General features: G+C 54.9%; 6 protein-coding genes across 6 annotated transcripts; 3 read left to right on the plus strand and 3 right to left on the minus strand.

The window, feature by feature from the left end:
* Window positions 1-930: 930 nt before the first annotated feature.
* GUITHDRAFT_110678 (hypothetical protein) lies at window positions 931-1,753 on the plus strand (the record flags this gene model as incomplete). The annotated part of the gene is made up of 4 exons (XM_005830186.1): window positions 931-1,302; window positions 1,425-1,492; window positions 1,537-1,623; window positions 1,687-1,753. 4 exons carry the CDS (start codon window positions 931-933, stop codon window positions 1,751-1,753), a joined length of 594 nt encoding a protein of 197 aa, XP_005830243.1.
* A 363-nt stretch (window positions 1,754-2,116) lies between these two features.
* GUITHDRAFT_95428 (hypothetical protein) lies at window positions 2,117-4,558 on the minus strand (the record flags this gene model as incomplete). Its single annotated transcript, XM_005830187.1, has 20 exons — window positions 2,117-2,226; window positions 2,270-2,348; window positions 2,407-2,445; window positions 2,491-2,531; window positions 2,580-2,729; window positions 2,774-2,846; window positions 2,894-2,947; window positions 2,994-3,053; window positions 3,107-3,142; window positions 3,198-3,264; window positions 3,313-3,364; window positions 3,550-3,587; window positions 3,634-3,674; window positions 3,735-3,785; window positions 3,832-3,894; window positions 3,943-3,984; window positions 4,030-4,102; window positions 4,149-4,186; window positions 4,234-4,305; window positions 4,437-4,558. Coding segments are annotated over 20 exons (1,235 nt in total), but the record flags the coding sequence as incomplete, so codon positions are not given.
* A 3,042-nt stretch (window positions 4,559-7,600) lies between these two features.
* On the plus strand, window positions 7,601-10,259 carry GUITHDRAFT_73273 (hypothetical protein; the record flags this gene model as incomplete). Its single annotated transcript, XM_005830188.1, has 3 exons — window positions 7,601-8,596; window positions 9,053-9,706; window positions 9,846-10,259. The coding sequence occupies 3 exons, from the start codon at window positions 7,601-7,603 to the stop codon at window positions 10,257-10,259; spliced, it is 2,064 nt and encodes a 687-aa protein (XP_005830245.1).
* Window positions 10,260-10,643: 384 nt separating this feature from the next.
* On the minus strand, window positions 10,644-12,739 carry GUITHDRAFT_140586 (hypothetical protein; the record flags this gene model as incomplete). Its single annotated transcript, XM_005830189.1, has 5 exons — window positions 10,644-10,709; window positions 10,755-11,739; window positions 11,879-11,933; window positions 12,051-12,452; window positions 12,631-12,739. 5 exons carry the CDS (start codon window positions 12,737-12,739, stop codon window positions 10,644-10,646), a joined length of 1,617 nt encoding a protein of 538 aa, XP_005830246.1.
* A 1,133-nt stretch (window positions 12,740-13,872) lies between these two features.
* On the plus strand, window positions 13,873-14,553 carry GUITHDRAFT_153306 (hypothetical protein; the record flags this gene model as incomplete). Its single annotated transcript, XM_005830190.1, has 3 exons — window positions 13,873-14,002; window positions 14,177-14,328; window positions 14,406-14,553. 3 exons carry the CDS (start codon window positions 13,876-13,878, stop codon window positions 14,487-14,489), a joined length of 363 nt encoding a protein of 120 aa, XP_005830247.1. The 3' UTR covers window positions 14,490-14,553.
* A 45-nt stretch (window positions 14,554-14,598) lies between these two features.
* On the minus strand, window positions 14,599-16,321 carry GUITHDRAFT_110683 (hypothetical protein; the record flags this gene model as incomplete). The annotated part of the gene is made up of 14 exons (XM_005830191.1): window positions 14,599-14,652; window positions 14,702-14,746; window positions 14,838-14,882; window positions 14,926-14,988; window positions 15,031-15,054; window positions 15,107-15,156; window positions 15,297-15,336; window positions 15,383-15,474; window positions 15,525-15,642; window positions 15,690-15,735; window positions 15,794-15,854; window positions 15,900-15,948; window positions 16,164-16,227; window positions 16,278-16,321. 14 exons carry the CDS (start codon window positions 16,319-16,321, stop codon window positions 14,599-14,601), a joined length of 795 nt encoding a protein of 264 aa, XP_005830248.1.
* Between the last annotated feature and the right edge of the window lie 31 nt (window positions 16,322-16,352).

Below are 16,352 nucleotides of genomic sequence, written 5' to 3' on the forward strand. Positions count from 1 at the left end.
GCCATCAGGAGGGAGGGAGGGAGGGAGGGAGCGGAGAGCCGTTTACCGAGGTCTGTGACATCCAACATGGACGTCGCCACCTGATCCTTCCAGTCTTCATGCTCCGCCGCCTCGCCTTCATGCTGTTGTGTGTGAGGATGCGCATTGTTTCGCTCATCCTCCTCCCCCTCCTTTTCACCCTCCCCCCCCTCCTTCTCTCCCTCCTCTCCGGTCATCCTGAAGCAATTGTCAGACGAAAGAGTGCTTTCGTTGTGGTATTCCCTCCCTCCCTCCTCCTCTCCCCTGCATCCCATTTCCCTCTTACGCTCTCCCATCTCAACATCCTTCCTTTTCTCTCCTCCCTCCCTCCCTCTCTTCCCTCGCTCCCTCCCTCCCTGGCTCGCTGGCTCCCTCGCTGGCTCCTTCCCCCTCTCCCTCCCTCCCTCCCTCCCTCCCTCTCTCCCTCCCTCCATTAAAATTTTTCTTTGTTCCGATGGGGCAGTGGATTAGTTCTAAACTACACGGAGTTCTAAACTACACTGATCCAAACCTTTTAGTTTGGTTAGTTAGTTCAGTAAACCTGCCGCACGTGCGAAATGGCAGAGTAAATGGATGGCAGGGGGGGATGAGAGGGAGGGGAGGGGGGAGGGGGGGAACGTCAAGGCGGGAGGGAGGAGGAAGGGAGCGGATGGAGACGCGGGAGATGACACGAGACGAGAGGGGGGGAGAGGAGACGTACAGGAGCGTGATTGAGGGAAAGATCAGAGGGACTTTTCAATTGTAGGGCGATACGAGCGTGTGCTGGTTGCCTGTACTGAGCTGCCTCTCCTGTGCTGTTGAAACTATGAAGATGCTGATGATCAAGCCTCAGGTTGCGCGCGAAACTGAAGTGACGATGGCTTCTTGAACTAAACTCACCCATCACCAACATCCGAGAGTTTTGAAAGCAAGATGGGAAAGGCGAGGAAGACGAGAAGGTTTGCGGAGGTCAAGAGGATGCTGAACCCCAAGGACGATCGTCTGATCGTCAAGAAGCGAGATGCTGACAAGAAGAAGAAGGCTAACCCTGACGAGCCCGAAGTTAAGACAGTGACCGTTGCTCCCTCTGCCCTCTTCTTCTCCTATAACAGCCAGCTTGGCCCTCCCTACCACGTTATCCTCGATACCAACTTCATCAACTTCTCGATACAGAACAAGCTCGACCCGATCAAGGCCTCCATGGACTGTCTCTACGCCAAGTGCACCATCTACATCACTGACTGCGTCATCGCCGAGCTGGAGAAGTTAGGGCAGAAGTACCGAGTAGCTCTGCGTATCGCCAAGGTGAGATGATGATGATGATGATGATGAGGAGGAGGAGGAGGAGGAGGAGGAGGAGGAGAAGAAGAAGAAGAAGGGAGGAAAAGCAGTTTGACAGGTAGGTTGTGATGTTCATTCTCCCACAGGATCCGCGATTTGAGCGGTTGCCCTGCACTCACAAGGGAACGTACGCGGACGACTGTATCATGGAGCGGTACGGCCATGTCGCGTTGTCACTTGCTCTTACAAGTCGAGCAGGATCCAGCAGGCGCGATGCTATATAGTAGCCACGTGCGATCGAGACTTGAAGAGGAGGATCCGCAAGGTCCCGGGAGTTCCGATCATGTCAGTCCCGCCCTCTGCCTTACCTCCCCCCCTCTCCTCTTCCTTCTTCTGACTCTCCACCAGGTACATCGCACAAAGAAGGTACTCGGTCGAGCGAATGCCTGAAGCCTTCGGAGCCCCAAGGCAGTAGGCAAGGTATCAACCATCCTCCTCCTCTTCCTGTGCATGCAAGGGAGGCAAGAAGGATCGGGACACGAACGACCTGCCCGCTCTGATGCTACGCTCCCGACAGCACCTGTTCTTTCCGCGTGCCTCCTTGAGGGACGGGAAGAACAAGCCCTGAAAGCGCGCTGGTGCTGTAAAACATGAGAGCGCTGGCAGTTAGGGATGGGCTACATGCGATGCAGAGGAAACGCCTCTCAATGTCCCTACGGTGACTTGCGAACTGCAGGCAGCGAGGCGATCGGAGCTGACGACCTGACGAGGAGGAGCAAGGTCAGAGGGCATCGACCGTCTGTGTACAGTGGGGAGAGGAATGGCGTGAGGGTTGAATCATGATCAATCGCTTTCCTCTTCGTTTCTCCATCCGCACTCAGACTGATCTGCCTCCTTGTTCCCCTTACTTGCGCGCCCACTCGCACACTCCATGCCCGTAGATGCCGTCTGCTTACAGTGAGCTTCAAGACCTTCAAGCTTAGAACCTCACCAGTTCCGCGGATGTAGGGAAGCGGCTCCTTGGCGAAGACCTCAGTGTAGAGCTCCTTGAGCTCGGGCTCAGGCGAAGTCTGAAACGAAGCCGGTCACTTGCACCACCTCTGCATCCTCCTTCCTCTCCTCAGATACCTTTGCAAACTCGACGGCCTCATCCACTTCAGCGCGAACCTGCAAAAGATGAGGAGACGGGAGGGAAAGGGGGTGGCAGGCCACCTTCTTCTCAAGGTCCTTGATCTCAGCATCGGTCATGAAGCCTGAACAAGTCAGTGAGCACATTCCAGCTCCGGCTGCCCGAGACTAACCGAGCTCGGTGACGATGCGCTTGAGCCTGTCGATCGGATCTCTCTCCTTGCGGATGCCGCTGACCTCCTCACGAGATCGGTAGGTAAGGCCAGGGTCAGACATGGAGTGTCCGTGGTAGCGGTAGGTGTTCATCTCCAGCACGAAGGGACCTGGGTCACGCCATCAGCCTTCACCTCACACGGCTGTGGACCACCTTTGCCCGACAAGCAGTAGTCACGGGCAAATTTGCAGCACTGCTTGACGCTGAAGACATCCATACCATCCACCTGTTGAGGTAGAATCGGCGATGCGCGAGATGAGGGAGGAGAAGGACCTTGATGCCTGGAAGAGGATCGTAGCGCCTGTAGAACTCCTCGTTCGAAGAAGCCTGATCACCAGTTAGCTTCAACGACATCCCTTCTCCTTAGCAGTACCTTGGAAGTAGATGTTCCCATTCCGTACTTGTTGTTTTCAATCACGAAGATGCAAGGGAGCTGAGGGACGAGCCCTATCACTTATCTTCACACTGCATTCCTCAACTTCATACCTTCCAGAGGTATGCCATGTTCATCGCCTCAAACACCTTGGAAACGATGACGTCACCAATCTTCTCTGCAACCGTGGCGTTCAAGTTTTACCTGACCCTGATTGGCCGCACCATCGCCATATAGCGTGAAACTGACGGCCTTGGATGAAACCTCACCCCTGATCGTCTCTTTCAACCGTTACCAATTATTTCTTTCCTTGGCTTACCTTGCCATGCCCTTGTTGGCATGGTACTTGGCAGCAAGTGCCAAGCCTGCCCCTGGAACGCCAATACCGTCAAGGACAGGTTTCTCCTCATCCCTCCTCCTTCTCAGCATGAACAACACCGCAGGCCCCTTGATTGTCATTTGCACAGAGCAACACAACAAAACACGGCCCTCTTGATCGACATCTGCACAGAACAACAACAAGGCCTCCAACTCGACCCCCGGATTATCCATGTACCGAGTGGAACTTGAGCTCCTACAATGCCGTTTCCTCCCCTACATCACTTTGAGAACTGAGAACATACTCAACTCTGCTGGTTACCAGAAGTTGTTCTTGGGGTAGTACATGTGCATGGAGCCGCCCTGGAAGCGAGCAAGGCGTCAGCTCACAATGCGGCTAAAAGCACAGGTTCAGCAAGTTACCTTTCCCTTGGTTGAACCAGTAGATCTACCCGTGAGCTCAGCAAGGATGCGCTGATGGGTATGTCAGTCACTCCACGATTGCGCCTCACAGTGGCACCTTGACAGAATCACCACGGATGTACTGGAAGCAGTGATCACGGTAGGAAGTGACGATATGGTCCTGAGGCGAGGTTTGAGCAGGAAAGATTTTCAACCAGACGTTGAGTACATCTTTCGTTGAGCCCAAGTTCATACCGAGCGCTACTGCCTCCTACACAGAGCAAGTCAGCAGGCATCTCATGGAGAGCAAGCGAACCTGTCCGTCGTAAAGATGGCAGAACCCCTTGATAATCTGAGACTTGTACATAAGATCCGCAGAGATCTCGAGCCTGCGAGCCGCATGAGCCGCATGATGCTGCTGGCGGAAGGGGGCACCTTCTCATCGTCGTGATGTCCCGCAGGGCTTGCACGGCCTGCAATACGTTTCATCGACCGAAGATGTTACATGCGAATCCATCACCTCCTCCTTGGTTGTGTCGACCCACAGTGAAGGCCCGTCGGTCTTGTAGCACTGAACAGGAGAAATCTCGACCTGAGGAAGTTCACAGTATGTCATGATCAAACGAAAAAGTTGTTTGAAAGCACACAACTACAACAAGTTTCAAGCATGCATGCATGTCAACCCCAAATACTGAAGGGAAATGTGAAAGTAATTGGTCTTACCTGTCCCTTGTCACCATTCACCTTGACAGCCATGCTTCTTGCCAATTGCAAGGAGATCGCATTCTTTGATCCAACAAGATTCTTCTTTAACGCGCTGGCGAGACCTCGATTAGCCAGCATCTATCGCACCACGATCAGTCTTGCACCAGCGACGAGATTTGTTTGCCCTGCATTCTAGCTTCATGCAGATGGGATATGCGTTTTTGATGTCACAAAACACAATCAAAGATGTTTTACGTGTATACTAGTAAAGATGATTTTGCATAGCACACCGGCATGTTTCATTTGTTACAGAGGGCTACAATGAACAAATGGAGCTTGACTTGGAACAACGGGAGGTGATAGTGAAGTGGGCAAAATACGTGAAGATGAGGCGACAATAACATGCATACGTATGGCAATCATTATAAACGTATGCTAGCCTGAATCTTCCATCATACAAACATGATCAGGTTATAGACTTCGCAATCTCCATCATCATTTTTGACTTCCCCGTTGTTCTAGCATCTTGTAATCATCGGAACCTTAGAAGTCCACGATCTAGCATCTTCTTGCTGTCGATTCCTTATCTTGATTCATGTTCTCGCTGATATCTTTCTGCACATCCTTGCCTCTACCCTTACCGCCTCCCAGTATTCCCTCCCTCCTTCCATTCTCTGCTCCGCCGCCAATGTCCCCCATGACCACCCTAGGGTCATGGTGATCACCCCTGGTATGGGACCCTACCCCAATGTTTTCCTTCACCCCACCCATCCAACTATATATCAATCTTTTACCACCCCAGATTCCCTATAACCCCACCATGTTGAGACATCACAGCAATAGGGAAAATTGACCCCTCCACCCAGCCAAATCATGTACCCACCCTCCCATTTGTACACAGCGTCTCTTATTTCCCAACGAGACTGAACACTACCCCTCCTTTGTTACAGCATACTCCTGTAGCACTACCCCCAACACACCATCTGGCCAAACACCCCTTGCAATCCTGACTTGTCTTACCCCACCCCAGGATTTGATCATCGCCCCCGCAAAAATATGTATACCCTCAAATACCCTTTAAGTACCCCTACTTTTTACTTGAAAAAGGTCCCATTTGTTCTCATAGATCTTTCCATGACCCGTATATCTTATACCCCCACCCCCAGATACACCACCCCTACCCCCATACATCAACTCATTCCCGATGACTTGCTGCCTTGCGTCCCGCAGAATCCCACCAGATGACCCCCCGAGCTCCCACCCGAGATTTATACCACCCACCCTGTTTATCAAAGATGAAAACTATAGGAAAAACACCCTCCACACCATCTCATTTATGACCCCACCCCTAGTTTTCAATTTCAGCTTCCAGCGCCTCTTGCTGCAACGGTTTCTCAGTGTTGTAACGATTAATGTAACGAGCCAACCGTCCAACGTCTTTGTAACGTTAAATGTCATAGCGGGGATGAGGAGTTCCGGAGGCCGATAGATAAAAGTGAAGTAGCTCTATTGTTCATTGGTACAAAATAAAATATCTTTTATGTTTTACAATAGAGAAAAATACACCCACAGATACCACTTTTTGTATCGTAGAAGCTGGGTTCTGGAGACAAATGGATAACAATAGTTTTTAACTTTGATAAAATAATTATCCTGGTAGTGTATACCATTGTATAAAATTGAGAGCATTAAATACATTTCGCAGCAGAGCAAACGTATTTTAAATAAAATAATATAGATACCGGTACAATAAGATCATTAAAACAATTTTACTTCCCCAGAGCGGCATGCGCCCCCCCTCCGCTGCCCTCGTCCGTCCATCCCCTCCCCTCCTCCCGCCGCTCGCGCCGCTGCTCCTGCTCCTGCTCCTGCTAACGAGCATCGTCGCAACATCTCCTTCCCGACTGCTCCTGCCCTGTCCTCATGCCTCGTAGCTAGCTGCAGGTCCTTGCCCACATAGGCCGACCGGTTCTAATTTCCTCTCCTCCTCTATCCGCTCCTTTTCCTTCAGAATCAAATTTTTGTTCACAGACTCTGTCTTCTACTCAATCACATCTCAAGAGTCTAGTGAATTTAGCCTGATTCCCCTAAGGACTTGATAGTTTTGATGCCATTGACCCTTGGAATGTTTCCTGTTCCGCCCCTGTACTTCTTTTCCTTTGGATTTCAACATTCATCCTCGATCTCAGCTTCTCTTCTTTTCCTGTACGATTCTGTTGTTTCTCATCGCTCCAATGCGATGGTTTCCGCTCCCTTCTCTACTACATTTGTTTCCATTCTTTGCATTCCCTGCTGAACATTGCTGTCGTTTCGCTGCATGTTGTGCTCGCAGATCCTCTGGTATAATCTTTGCATCTAGCTGTCTATGAACGTATCGAAAGGCATGGTCCCCTTCCCTCATCTATCATCATCTTCCCATTGAATAACCTTTCTTCATGCTGCAAACCTGGGTGTCGTTTCCCTGCATGCGGTGGGTTTGCTGACGTTTGTTGTGGGCAGGGTTGGACTGGCAATTCGTTCACATAAGAGGCAGAGGAGCTCCGTTTGCAGCCTTCTCTCTTCCAGTTTCTCCTTCTCTCCTTTGTTCTCTTTCTTTCTTGTATTTTCTTTCTTATATTTTCTCGTTTCCCTCTCCCTCAAGTGATTGATCTGGCGTTCTATTGCCCTCCTCTTTCATTCTTGCCGCCTCCTTCATTGGGCCGACTTTGCCCGTGAAACTTCAAGGAGGCGGCTTTAGCACATCGACATAAGCGTGCGCCAATAGCCTCGTCCTTCGCTTGAAGACTTCAACCGTGCCAGCCATGTCAGCGACAGACGATGAGAAGCTGCTTGCAAGGGTGAAGGCAGCAGCAGCAATGATCTTGGATGAGTACCTCACTTGTGAGAGTGGACACGACTCGGCTCTGTACATCGAGGAGCTGAAGGCGCCTCGGCTGAACCCTCATCTTATCAAGAAGATGCTCACTGTCGCCATGGACAAGAGCGAGAAAGATCAAGACATGGCCGCCGGCCTGATCTCGGTCCTTTGCGTACGAGGAACTCTCGAACCTGAAGACGTTGAAGCTGGAGTCGAACTGCTTCTGAGTAGCCTCAAAGATCTTGTGATCGATGTGCCCAAGGCGACCACGTACACAGCACGATTCATGGCTCACTTCCTCGAAGACAAGATTCTCCCGGAGTCGATGTTGGCCTCAGTCAAGGACCTTGCTGGGGCAGATGTGGGACCGGAAGTGATCAAATCCATCGGAGAGATGCTGTCGCTGCCGCTCCCCGTCACTCAGATCAAGTCCAAGGTCAAGGAGATCATCGAAGAGTTCTACGTCGCGGGAGATCTCGTGGAGGCCGAGAGATCCCTGGCTGAGCTCAACTCCAAGAGGTCGGGGCACGAGGCGGTGAAGCGGACGATCGTGCTGGCGATGGAGAAGAAGAACAGAGAGCGGGAGCGCGCTTCTGTACTTCTCAGCGCGATGACGCGCGTGTACGGAAGTGAGCAGTTCTTCGAGGGTTTCACGAGGGTGATGAGGAGTCTAGACGACCTGTCGCTGGACACGCCCAACGCCCCGGCGCTGCTCGCCAACTTCATCGCGCGGGCGATCGTGGACGATGTTCTTCCTCCCAACTTCATCTCGTTCGTGCCAGACAGGCTGGTGGCGAGCGAGCGGGGGAAGGAAGTAGCGGGGAGCGTGAAGGCGCTGCTTGAGCAGCACAGCAGCACGAGGATAATGAACGTGTGGGGAGCAGGGGCGAAGAACTCGGTGGAGGAGCTGAAGGAGAGCGTGAACGCGCTGGTGGAGGAGTACTTCGTAGAGGGGGAGCTGAAGGAGGCTGTGCGGTGCGTGCAGGAGCTGGACGCTCCTCACTTCGGGCATGAGGTAGTGAAGCGTTTGGTGTATCGAGCGGTAGAGAAGGGAGGGGAGGCGCTGAGGCAGGCTCTTACTCTCTTGAAAGCGCTGCTGGCATGCGACGCCTTCGATCATCACCAGCTCACCATCGGAATGCAGCGCTCAGTGATGGGCCTGCCGGACCTCTGCCTGGATGTCCCGGATGCGCCCGAGAGACTGAGGACGCTGGCTGATTGGCTCGCGTTTGAGAACCTTGTGTCGCCCTCGTTCGAGCAGGCCGTGATCCTCAAGGCTCAGGAGCGTCAGGAGGACGGGAAGAAAGGAAGCACCGACAAGGTCCAGACTTACGCCAAGTTCATCGTCGAGGAATTTCTCGTCTGCCAAAGTGGACGTGACGCTGCCAAGTCCGTCACAGATCTTGCGGACGCTTCGAAGCATCCTGAGCTCGTTCGGAGGATCCTTATCGTTGCCCTGGACAAGAGCGAGACTGAGCGGACAATGATCGCTGACCTCATCTCATCCGTTTGTGTGAGATGTGCGATGGAGCCCAGCGAGGTTGAAGCTGGGCTGGAGTCACTGATCAAGCAGATGAGCGACTTGGTCATCGACGTGCCCAAGATCGTCGAGTATGTCGGAAGATTCATCGCTCACTTCCTCGAAGACAGAACCATTCCCGAATCCCTGCTCGCCTCCATCCCCAACCTCGCTGGCCCCAAGTTGGGGCCTGAGCTGTCAAAGGCAGTGGGAGAGATGCTGTCGCTGCCGCTCCCCGTCACTCAGATCAAGTCCAAGGTCAAGGAGATCATCGAAGAGTTCTACGTCTCGGGAGATCTCGTGGAGGCCGAGAGATCCCTGGCTGAGCTCAACTCCAAGAGGTCGGGGCACGAGGCGGTGAAGCGGACGATCGTGCTGGCGATGGAGAAGAAGAACAGAGAGCGGGAGCGCGCTTCTGTACTTCTCAGCGCGATGACGCGCGTGTACGGAAGTGAGCAGTTCTTCGAGGGTTTCATAGCTGTCTTAAGGAGTCTAGACGACCTGTCGCTGGACACGCCCAACGCCCCGGCGCTGCTCGCCAACTTCATCGCGCGGGCGATCGTGGACGATGTTCTTCCTCCCAACTTCATCTCGTTCGTGCCAGACAGGCTGGTGGCGAGCGAGCGGGGGAAGGAAGTAGCGGGGAGCGTGAAGGCGCTGCTTGAGCAGCACAGCAGCACGAGGATAATGAACGTGTGGGGAGCAGGGGCGAAGAACTCGGTGGAGGAGCTGAAGGAGAGCGTGAACGCGCTGGTGGAGGAGTACTTCGTAGAGGGGGAGCTGAAGGAGGCTGTGCGGTGCGTGCAGGAGCTGGACGCTCCTCACTTCGGGCATGAGATCGTCAAGAAGATCGTCTATAAGGGTGCGGAGGGAGGCTCTTCCAAGATGCCACGAGCCATCGACCTGCTCAAGGTCCATGACCTGCCCAGCTGCTCCTCCTGTTGTTCGCTCCTCCTCCTGCCCCCTCTCCCCTCTCGCTCTCTGCTGCTGCTGCCTGCTCTCCGTCTCTCCTCCTGCTTGTTTTCTAGTCTTCCCTTTGACGATCTGGCAGGCGCTGGTTCGGGACGGGGCCGTCAGCTCCTCGCAGCTGGCCAAGGGGATGGTGAGGAGTGTGGTCGGACTGAAGGATCTCAGCCTGGATGTCCCTGACGCCTCTAGGTGCCTCCTCCTTCACCCCTTCCTCCTCCTCCTTTCCCCCTTCCTCCTTCTCCTTCCCCCCCCTTTCCCCCTTCCTCCTCCTCCTCCTCCTCTCACCTTCCTTTGTGGTTACTCTTACGTCTCCCTTTCCGCTTCTCCTCATTTCTTCTCTGTCCTCATACTCTCTTCCAACCATCTTCCTCCTCTTCTCTTGTCCTCGTCTCTACCCTCGCTGAAGGATGCCGCAGCAACGTGGATGCCTTCGTTGCCGAGCTTGTCAAGGACGGGATGCTTGCGGAGACTTTCAAGGCGCATGTCGCTGCTATGAAGGGAGCGCTGCAGTGAGGCTGAAGGAGTTGGGGCTCGCAGGGAGGGAGGGAGGGAGGGAGAGAGATGCTGCTTCTTCTAGTCGCCTCCTCTAGCTTGACGGCATCGAGTAGCGGCTAGTTGCTCTACTGTGTAACCTAAGCGTAACCGTGAAGGCTGCAAGTTAAAATCTTCTATACTAGACTACACCTCCCCCTCACACCCTCCTCCCTTCCCCCTCTCCTGCTCCTGCTCCTCCTGCTCCTGCTCCTGCTCCTCCCTCTTCCCCTCTCTCTTTCCTCTTGACCGCCCTTGACGGATCATGCGTACCGCTTCGCCTCGAAGAAGTGAGGAGCGGCCATTATTCTGCGATGACGTCAGCAGCTCTCGAGCTCCTCCGCCTCCCTCACATGACGGGCACGACGATGAGGATGACGGCGGCCAGCTGGACGAGGAACACCAGCGCGCACATCTGCTGCCGGTCAGAAGGGTAACGAGCTTCTCCTCTCCGCCGCACCTTCGCCTGCTGCCGCCTCTGCGTCGCCTTCTCCTCTACCTGCACGTCCTCGAGCTCGTTGAAGTTGACTTCCGGGTGAGACGTTGGGGCTCGGCGGAAGAGGAGGAGGAGACTCTGCAAAGAAGCGAAGCACTCCCAGCAGCAGTTCATCCTGCCCGTGAAGCAGAGGAAGAGCTGGAGGAGGAGGAGGAGGCCCTCTAGGATGATGCCAGCCAACAGAGTCCCCACGAGCTCAGGCGGGGCCAAGGGGATGGAACACTGGGAGGCGGAGAGAGAAGTTCTCGTCCCCTTCTTCATCAGCCCGTGCTCGCTGTCTGCGCACACCTTCATCTCGATCTCTGCCGCCTCCTTGTCGTCTCGGTAGCCTCGCAGTCTCACGCATAGCGAGGATGCGTCGCCCCCGTCCACGTCCATGACGCCGAACTGATGGTTGACGAAGTAGCGGTAGGCGAAGCAGCCGTGCGAGTAGGGGCCGGACTTGGACGAGCCCAACTGCGAGAGAGGAGCCGCCTGGAAGATCGGAAAGCCTGCGCGCAAGGAGGCGTTTCCTCGCGCTGCTCCCGACAGCGTCGAGAAGTCCGTGTTGCTCCCGTCGTCCGCCGCAAGCATGTGCGCGTCCCCCGCCACCATCACCAGGTTCCTCACCCCCAACTCCGCGATGGCGTCGGAGATCAGCTGCCGCTCCTCCGCGTACCCACTCCAGTCGTCCTGCCCCTGCACCCCCAGCCAAGGCTTCGAGCTCACCAGCAGCAGCAGGCGGTAGTCGCGCCAGCTGGCGAGCTGCTGGAGGAGCCACTGGCGCTGCTGGAGGCCGAGGGTGGAGCCGTGAGCGGGTGTGCTCTGAGACCTCAAGTCCATCACCAGCACCCGCACCCCGTTGAGAGAGTACGCCTGGAATATCCCAGCTGCCCCTCCATCTGCCTCCTCCGCCAGCTTCGCCGGCACGAACTTGCGGTAGGCCGCGAGCGCTGCTGGTTTTGATTTGCTGCAGCTCTTGTCATGCTGAAGGCAAAGAGGAGGACGCGAGGAGATAGAACAGGAAGAGAGGCGGGGGCGGGAGCAGGGAAGGAGAGAGGAGAGACGGGGAGAGGCGAGGGGGTAGAGGAGATGGCAGGGCATGACACCTGGTACCGATGGCGTTGTTCCCTCCGAAGTCATGGTCATCCCAGATGTAGATGACTGAGAAGACATGAGAACCAAGACTGAGAAAGGAGAAGAGGACAAGAAAGGCGAAGAGAGCAGAAGAGAGCAGGGCAGGGCAGGGGGAGGGAAGAGGGAAGATGTTCTCTTGCTCACTTGGCATCTTGCTGAACAACTCGCGCTGGGTAGGAGAAGAGTGAACCTTGTGGTAGGCGTCTTCGAAGCGAGCGAGCGAGTCCTCTGCGATGTTCTGGTAGTGCAGGTCGCCCGCTTGGATGAACACAAGCGGAGGAGGGTTAAGCTGCGCAATCCGAGAGAAGATCTTGCTTCGAGACCCAGTCCACGCGCAGGAGGCAAAGGCGATGCGGAGGGGCTTGTGCTCGAGGCTGCTGGTGCGAAACGAGGCCACGTCGGAGGCGTCGAAGCCGTAGAAGTAGAGCGAGTCGCTCGTAAGGTTGCTGACCTCGACCACGAACTTGTCGCTGGTGACTTGAAAGGACGCGAGAGGAGGAGAGAGAGAAGCATGCTGCGAGACCAGAAGCAGACCCGTCGATGAGGCTGCGGGTTGAAGTCAGTAGAAGACGAGGAGGACGGGAGACAAGGAAGGGAGCAGGAGGCAGAACAGCGAGGAGGGAGGAGGGAGGAGGGAGGAGGGAGGAGGGAGGAGGGAGGAGGGAGGAGGGAGGAGGGAGGATACGCATTCGAAGAGCTCTGCGTAGTAGTAGGAGCAGCTCACCTGGTTCAGCTGCGATGCGAACTGACGTCGGTCCAAGAGAGCCACTCCATCTCACAGCCGATGAAACAAGAGATAGCTGCGAGAAGAGGAGGAGAATGGTATGGGCCATCCCCCTCGCGACTCCGAGAACAAGTCTCTCCTCCTCTGAAAGCTCAAAGTCAACCCCCTTGCAATCCCTCCCTCCTCTTGCCCTCCTCTCTTTCATTCGGCCTTGCTTTATATCTTGAAGCAACCCAACCAGTGTCTTCGAAGTGTACTCCAGCGCCTGCTCCCCTCTTCTCTGATCTGACTTTCTCTGCTCCTTCTATCCTCCCCTCCCCTCCCCTCCCCTCCCCTCCCCTCTATCCTGCCATGCCCTGCTGTCCTCTTCTCCTCGCTCCCCCCCTCCCTCTCTGCATTTTCGTATTCCCAAGGTCACGTCCCTCACATCATCCATGATAGTCATTTACTACCCCTACTTTTAAGATCAAAAACAGGGGTATTGATTGGTGGGGGTGGGGTTGAGAAGTTGGGTCCCTTCATCCTGCTACCCTGGATACAGTACCCCTCTATCTCCCTTGAAGTACCCCCACCCTGAGGTTATGACCCCTACCTATGAATCAGCATAATGAAAGTACCGGTGTCGATCACAACCGAAAACGTATGAATACAGAAAAGGGGGTAGGGGGTACTGAAGTACCATCAAAATAAGGCATAGAATTGATATAACAAGGGGGTAGGTATACCTGTGAGAGGGTGGGTGGTTTTCAAAGATGCCTCAATGAGCAGTAAAAGGGGGGAGGGAAAAAAGAACAAAGAGAAGAGAGGAGAAGAAGAGAAGAGAGGACAGGACAGGACAGGACAGGACAGGACAGGACAGGACAGGACAGGACAGGACAGGACAGGACAGGAGATGACAAGAGAAGAGAGGAGAGGAGAGGAGAGGAGAGGAGAGGAGAGGAGAGGAGATGGGAGATGAGATGAGAAGAGAAGAGAAGAGAAGATGCATAGAAAGGGGAAGAAGAGAAGGGAAGTGAAGGAATCAAAAACGGGTACAACATTGGGGAAGTCGATGGACGTGAGGCAGGGTGGGACAGGGAGAACGAGAGCAGGCAGGGCAGGGCAGGGCAGGGCAGGGCTAAGCGAATCACAGAGGAGGGAGGGAAGAGAAAAGAGAGATTACAAGCAAGAAGCTCACTGGAGAGGTTGGTAGCATTGTAGTGAAGCGGGCAGGACAGGTCTGGATGCTGTCTGACTGATATGCAGATGTCCTATCATTACGACTCGATGAACGATTCTTCCGCTCTTGAAACTTCGGGATTCGTTTCGAGGATGCAGAGCGACGTAGCCAAGAGGGAGGAGCAGAAGCGAATCAACGAACTCAAGAAGACCGGTGACCAACCCTCTTCTTCCCCAGTCAAGTTCATGTCCCAACCTCCCTTCTCACTCTCCCCTCCTCCTCCCTCTACCTCTCCCCCCCCGCTCCTCCTCTCTCCCTCTCTCCTCCCCCTCCTTATCCTTCTCCTCCTCTTTTGCTTTGCTTGCGCATCCTAATGGCCAGCATCAGACGAAGGCAAGAGAATCCTGAAGCAGCTGGGGTACATGAAGGACCCCAAGAAGATAGTGTCGCTATCCGAGCGAGAAAAGAGCATGGCCCAAGACCAGACTCAGAAGCAGCTGCGCGACATGGTTGGAGGCGGAACAAACCCAGCGCCCAAGGTGAGGGAGGAGAGGAGTGGGAGGAGAGGAGAGGAGAGGAGAGGAGTGGAGGAGGTTGCGGATGACAAGAGAGGCAGGTGGTGGTGCACTCATCGACTAAGATCAATGACAAGAAGCAGTGGGATAGCGCGACATGGGCCAAGTCCACTTACATCTTCTGATCCCTCGCAGCGCGACAGGCGCTTCATGTATTCTAGGCTTGACATACACGAACTTTGGAGCTCTACCTCTTCCATCCTCTCTCCCTCCTCTCTTCCTCTCGCCCTCCCCTCACAGAGGAGCTTCGGTTGGCTCCACCAGGATCTCGTTGACGGCGCAGTGAGTCTGCCAGGTGCATGAGGCGAGCAGTCGACCCCTCATACCGCCCCCTCACCTTCTGCGTCATGGCGAAAGCGATCATCTCCGCCACGTCACCACTCTGCGCAGATTTGCAAGTGAGAAGGCAGGGAGGGAGGAGGCAGGACAGGGAAGAGGAGGTGGGGACGACTCGAGGGGAAAGGTGTGGGAACCTCGAGCATCTGACGATTCGAATCTCCTCCGAACTCAGCGAGGGCCTGCAGGGGGGGTGAGGAGAGGGCAGGAGGCGATCAGACTCACTGAAGGATCCCTCGTGTGCATCAGCAGCTCCGTCTTCACGTCTCCAGGTTGCACGTTGGTAACCTGAGCGATGCGTGAGCGAGCAGCAGCAGGGGAGGAAGAGACCTTGATGCCGAAGGCGACGAGCTCCTGTCTGAGCACCTCGAGGCAAGTGAGCGGAGGGGTACGCACAACTACCTACTTGAGCCCACGCCTCCACGAAATGCTTGGTAGCCGAGTAAACGCACAGCCCTTGAGGAGCTTCAGCGGGACCAGGAGAAGCTTTCAGAGCTCGCCTGGGAACGGCTTCCTCCCAGCATCAGAGGAGATGTTCACGATGTGTCCTGTCATGAGCCATCACTCGAGGCTCCTAAGCTTGGAACCCTAGCAACCTTGCTTTCCCGCCTCCTTCATGGATGGCAGCACCGCCGCCTGAGCAGGTCTCACACGCGCATCGCTGCCTTGATCAATGTGTTACCGTTGAGTTCAAGACACCCCGGCAGTTGGTGTCAAGCTGCTGGTTCCAGGACTCGACGTCGAGGTCAGACACCTTCTGGTAGTGCATCACGCCTGATCTCGTTTCTCAGCTCTCCTCGTCCTCTTCCCCTCCTTTAACTCACCCGCACAATTTACCAGCCCCCATACTGAGCCTTTGAAATACTCACAAGCTTGAGCGACCGCCATGCGCATGGACTCGACGCTTGTGACATCAGCACACACAGCAAGAGCTTTCCCGCTCTACCCCTCGACATCAGGAGGGGCAGCCAGCAAGCGAGGAGACTCACTCCCGCCTTGTCGATGCGGCTCGCGAGATCTTCCAGCTTCTCTTTCCTGCTCCCATCACACTCATCTTGCAGAGGCGTCCTAGGGGACATCCCAACTGACTGACCGACGAGCAAGAACGGCCACGTTCGCTCCCAAGCTCGAGAGCTTCAGCGCCGTCGCCTCACCTTAGTCAAGGTTTGACACCAGCAAAATTTCAAGTGGAGACCAACCGATCCCGCTGCTGGCTCCAGTGATGATGATAATACGATCTTTAAGTGGCTGGCGTGAAACGTGAGACAGCTCTCTTGCCCTTGCTTTGCTTGAAGCCCTCGTCCATGAATCTACCACCAATCCTCCTCATCCAATCTACTCTCCTCTCCTCTCCTCTCCTCGCCTCGCCTCTCCTCTCCTCTCCTCTCCTCTCCTCTCCTCTCCTCTCCTCTCCTCTCCTCTCCTCTCCTCTCCTCTCCTCATATGCTCCATTTCAATCGAACGTCCTGTCTCCTTGCATCGCCGGTGGCTTGCCGTCTACTGTCTCTGGTCTCGAGCATTTCAACGCTGATAACTTCAGTGAGCTTCTCTTCTGATTGCTCTACTGAGAAGCTTACAGAGTGGAACGCTGCCGCTGACACTCAAGACAACTGATCTTCATTGACAACCCTAGTAAGACTACTTTCACTGTG

Source organism: Guillardia theta (genome assembly GCF_000315625.1).
Source record: "Guillardia theta CCMP2712 unplaced genomic scaffold GUITHscaffold_47, whole genome shotgun sequence".
NCBI lineage: Eukaryota > Cryptophyceae > Pyrenomonadales > Geminigeraceae > Guillardia > Guillardia theta.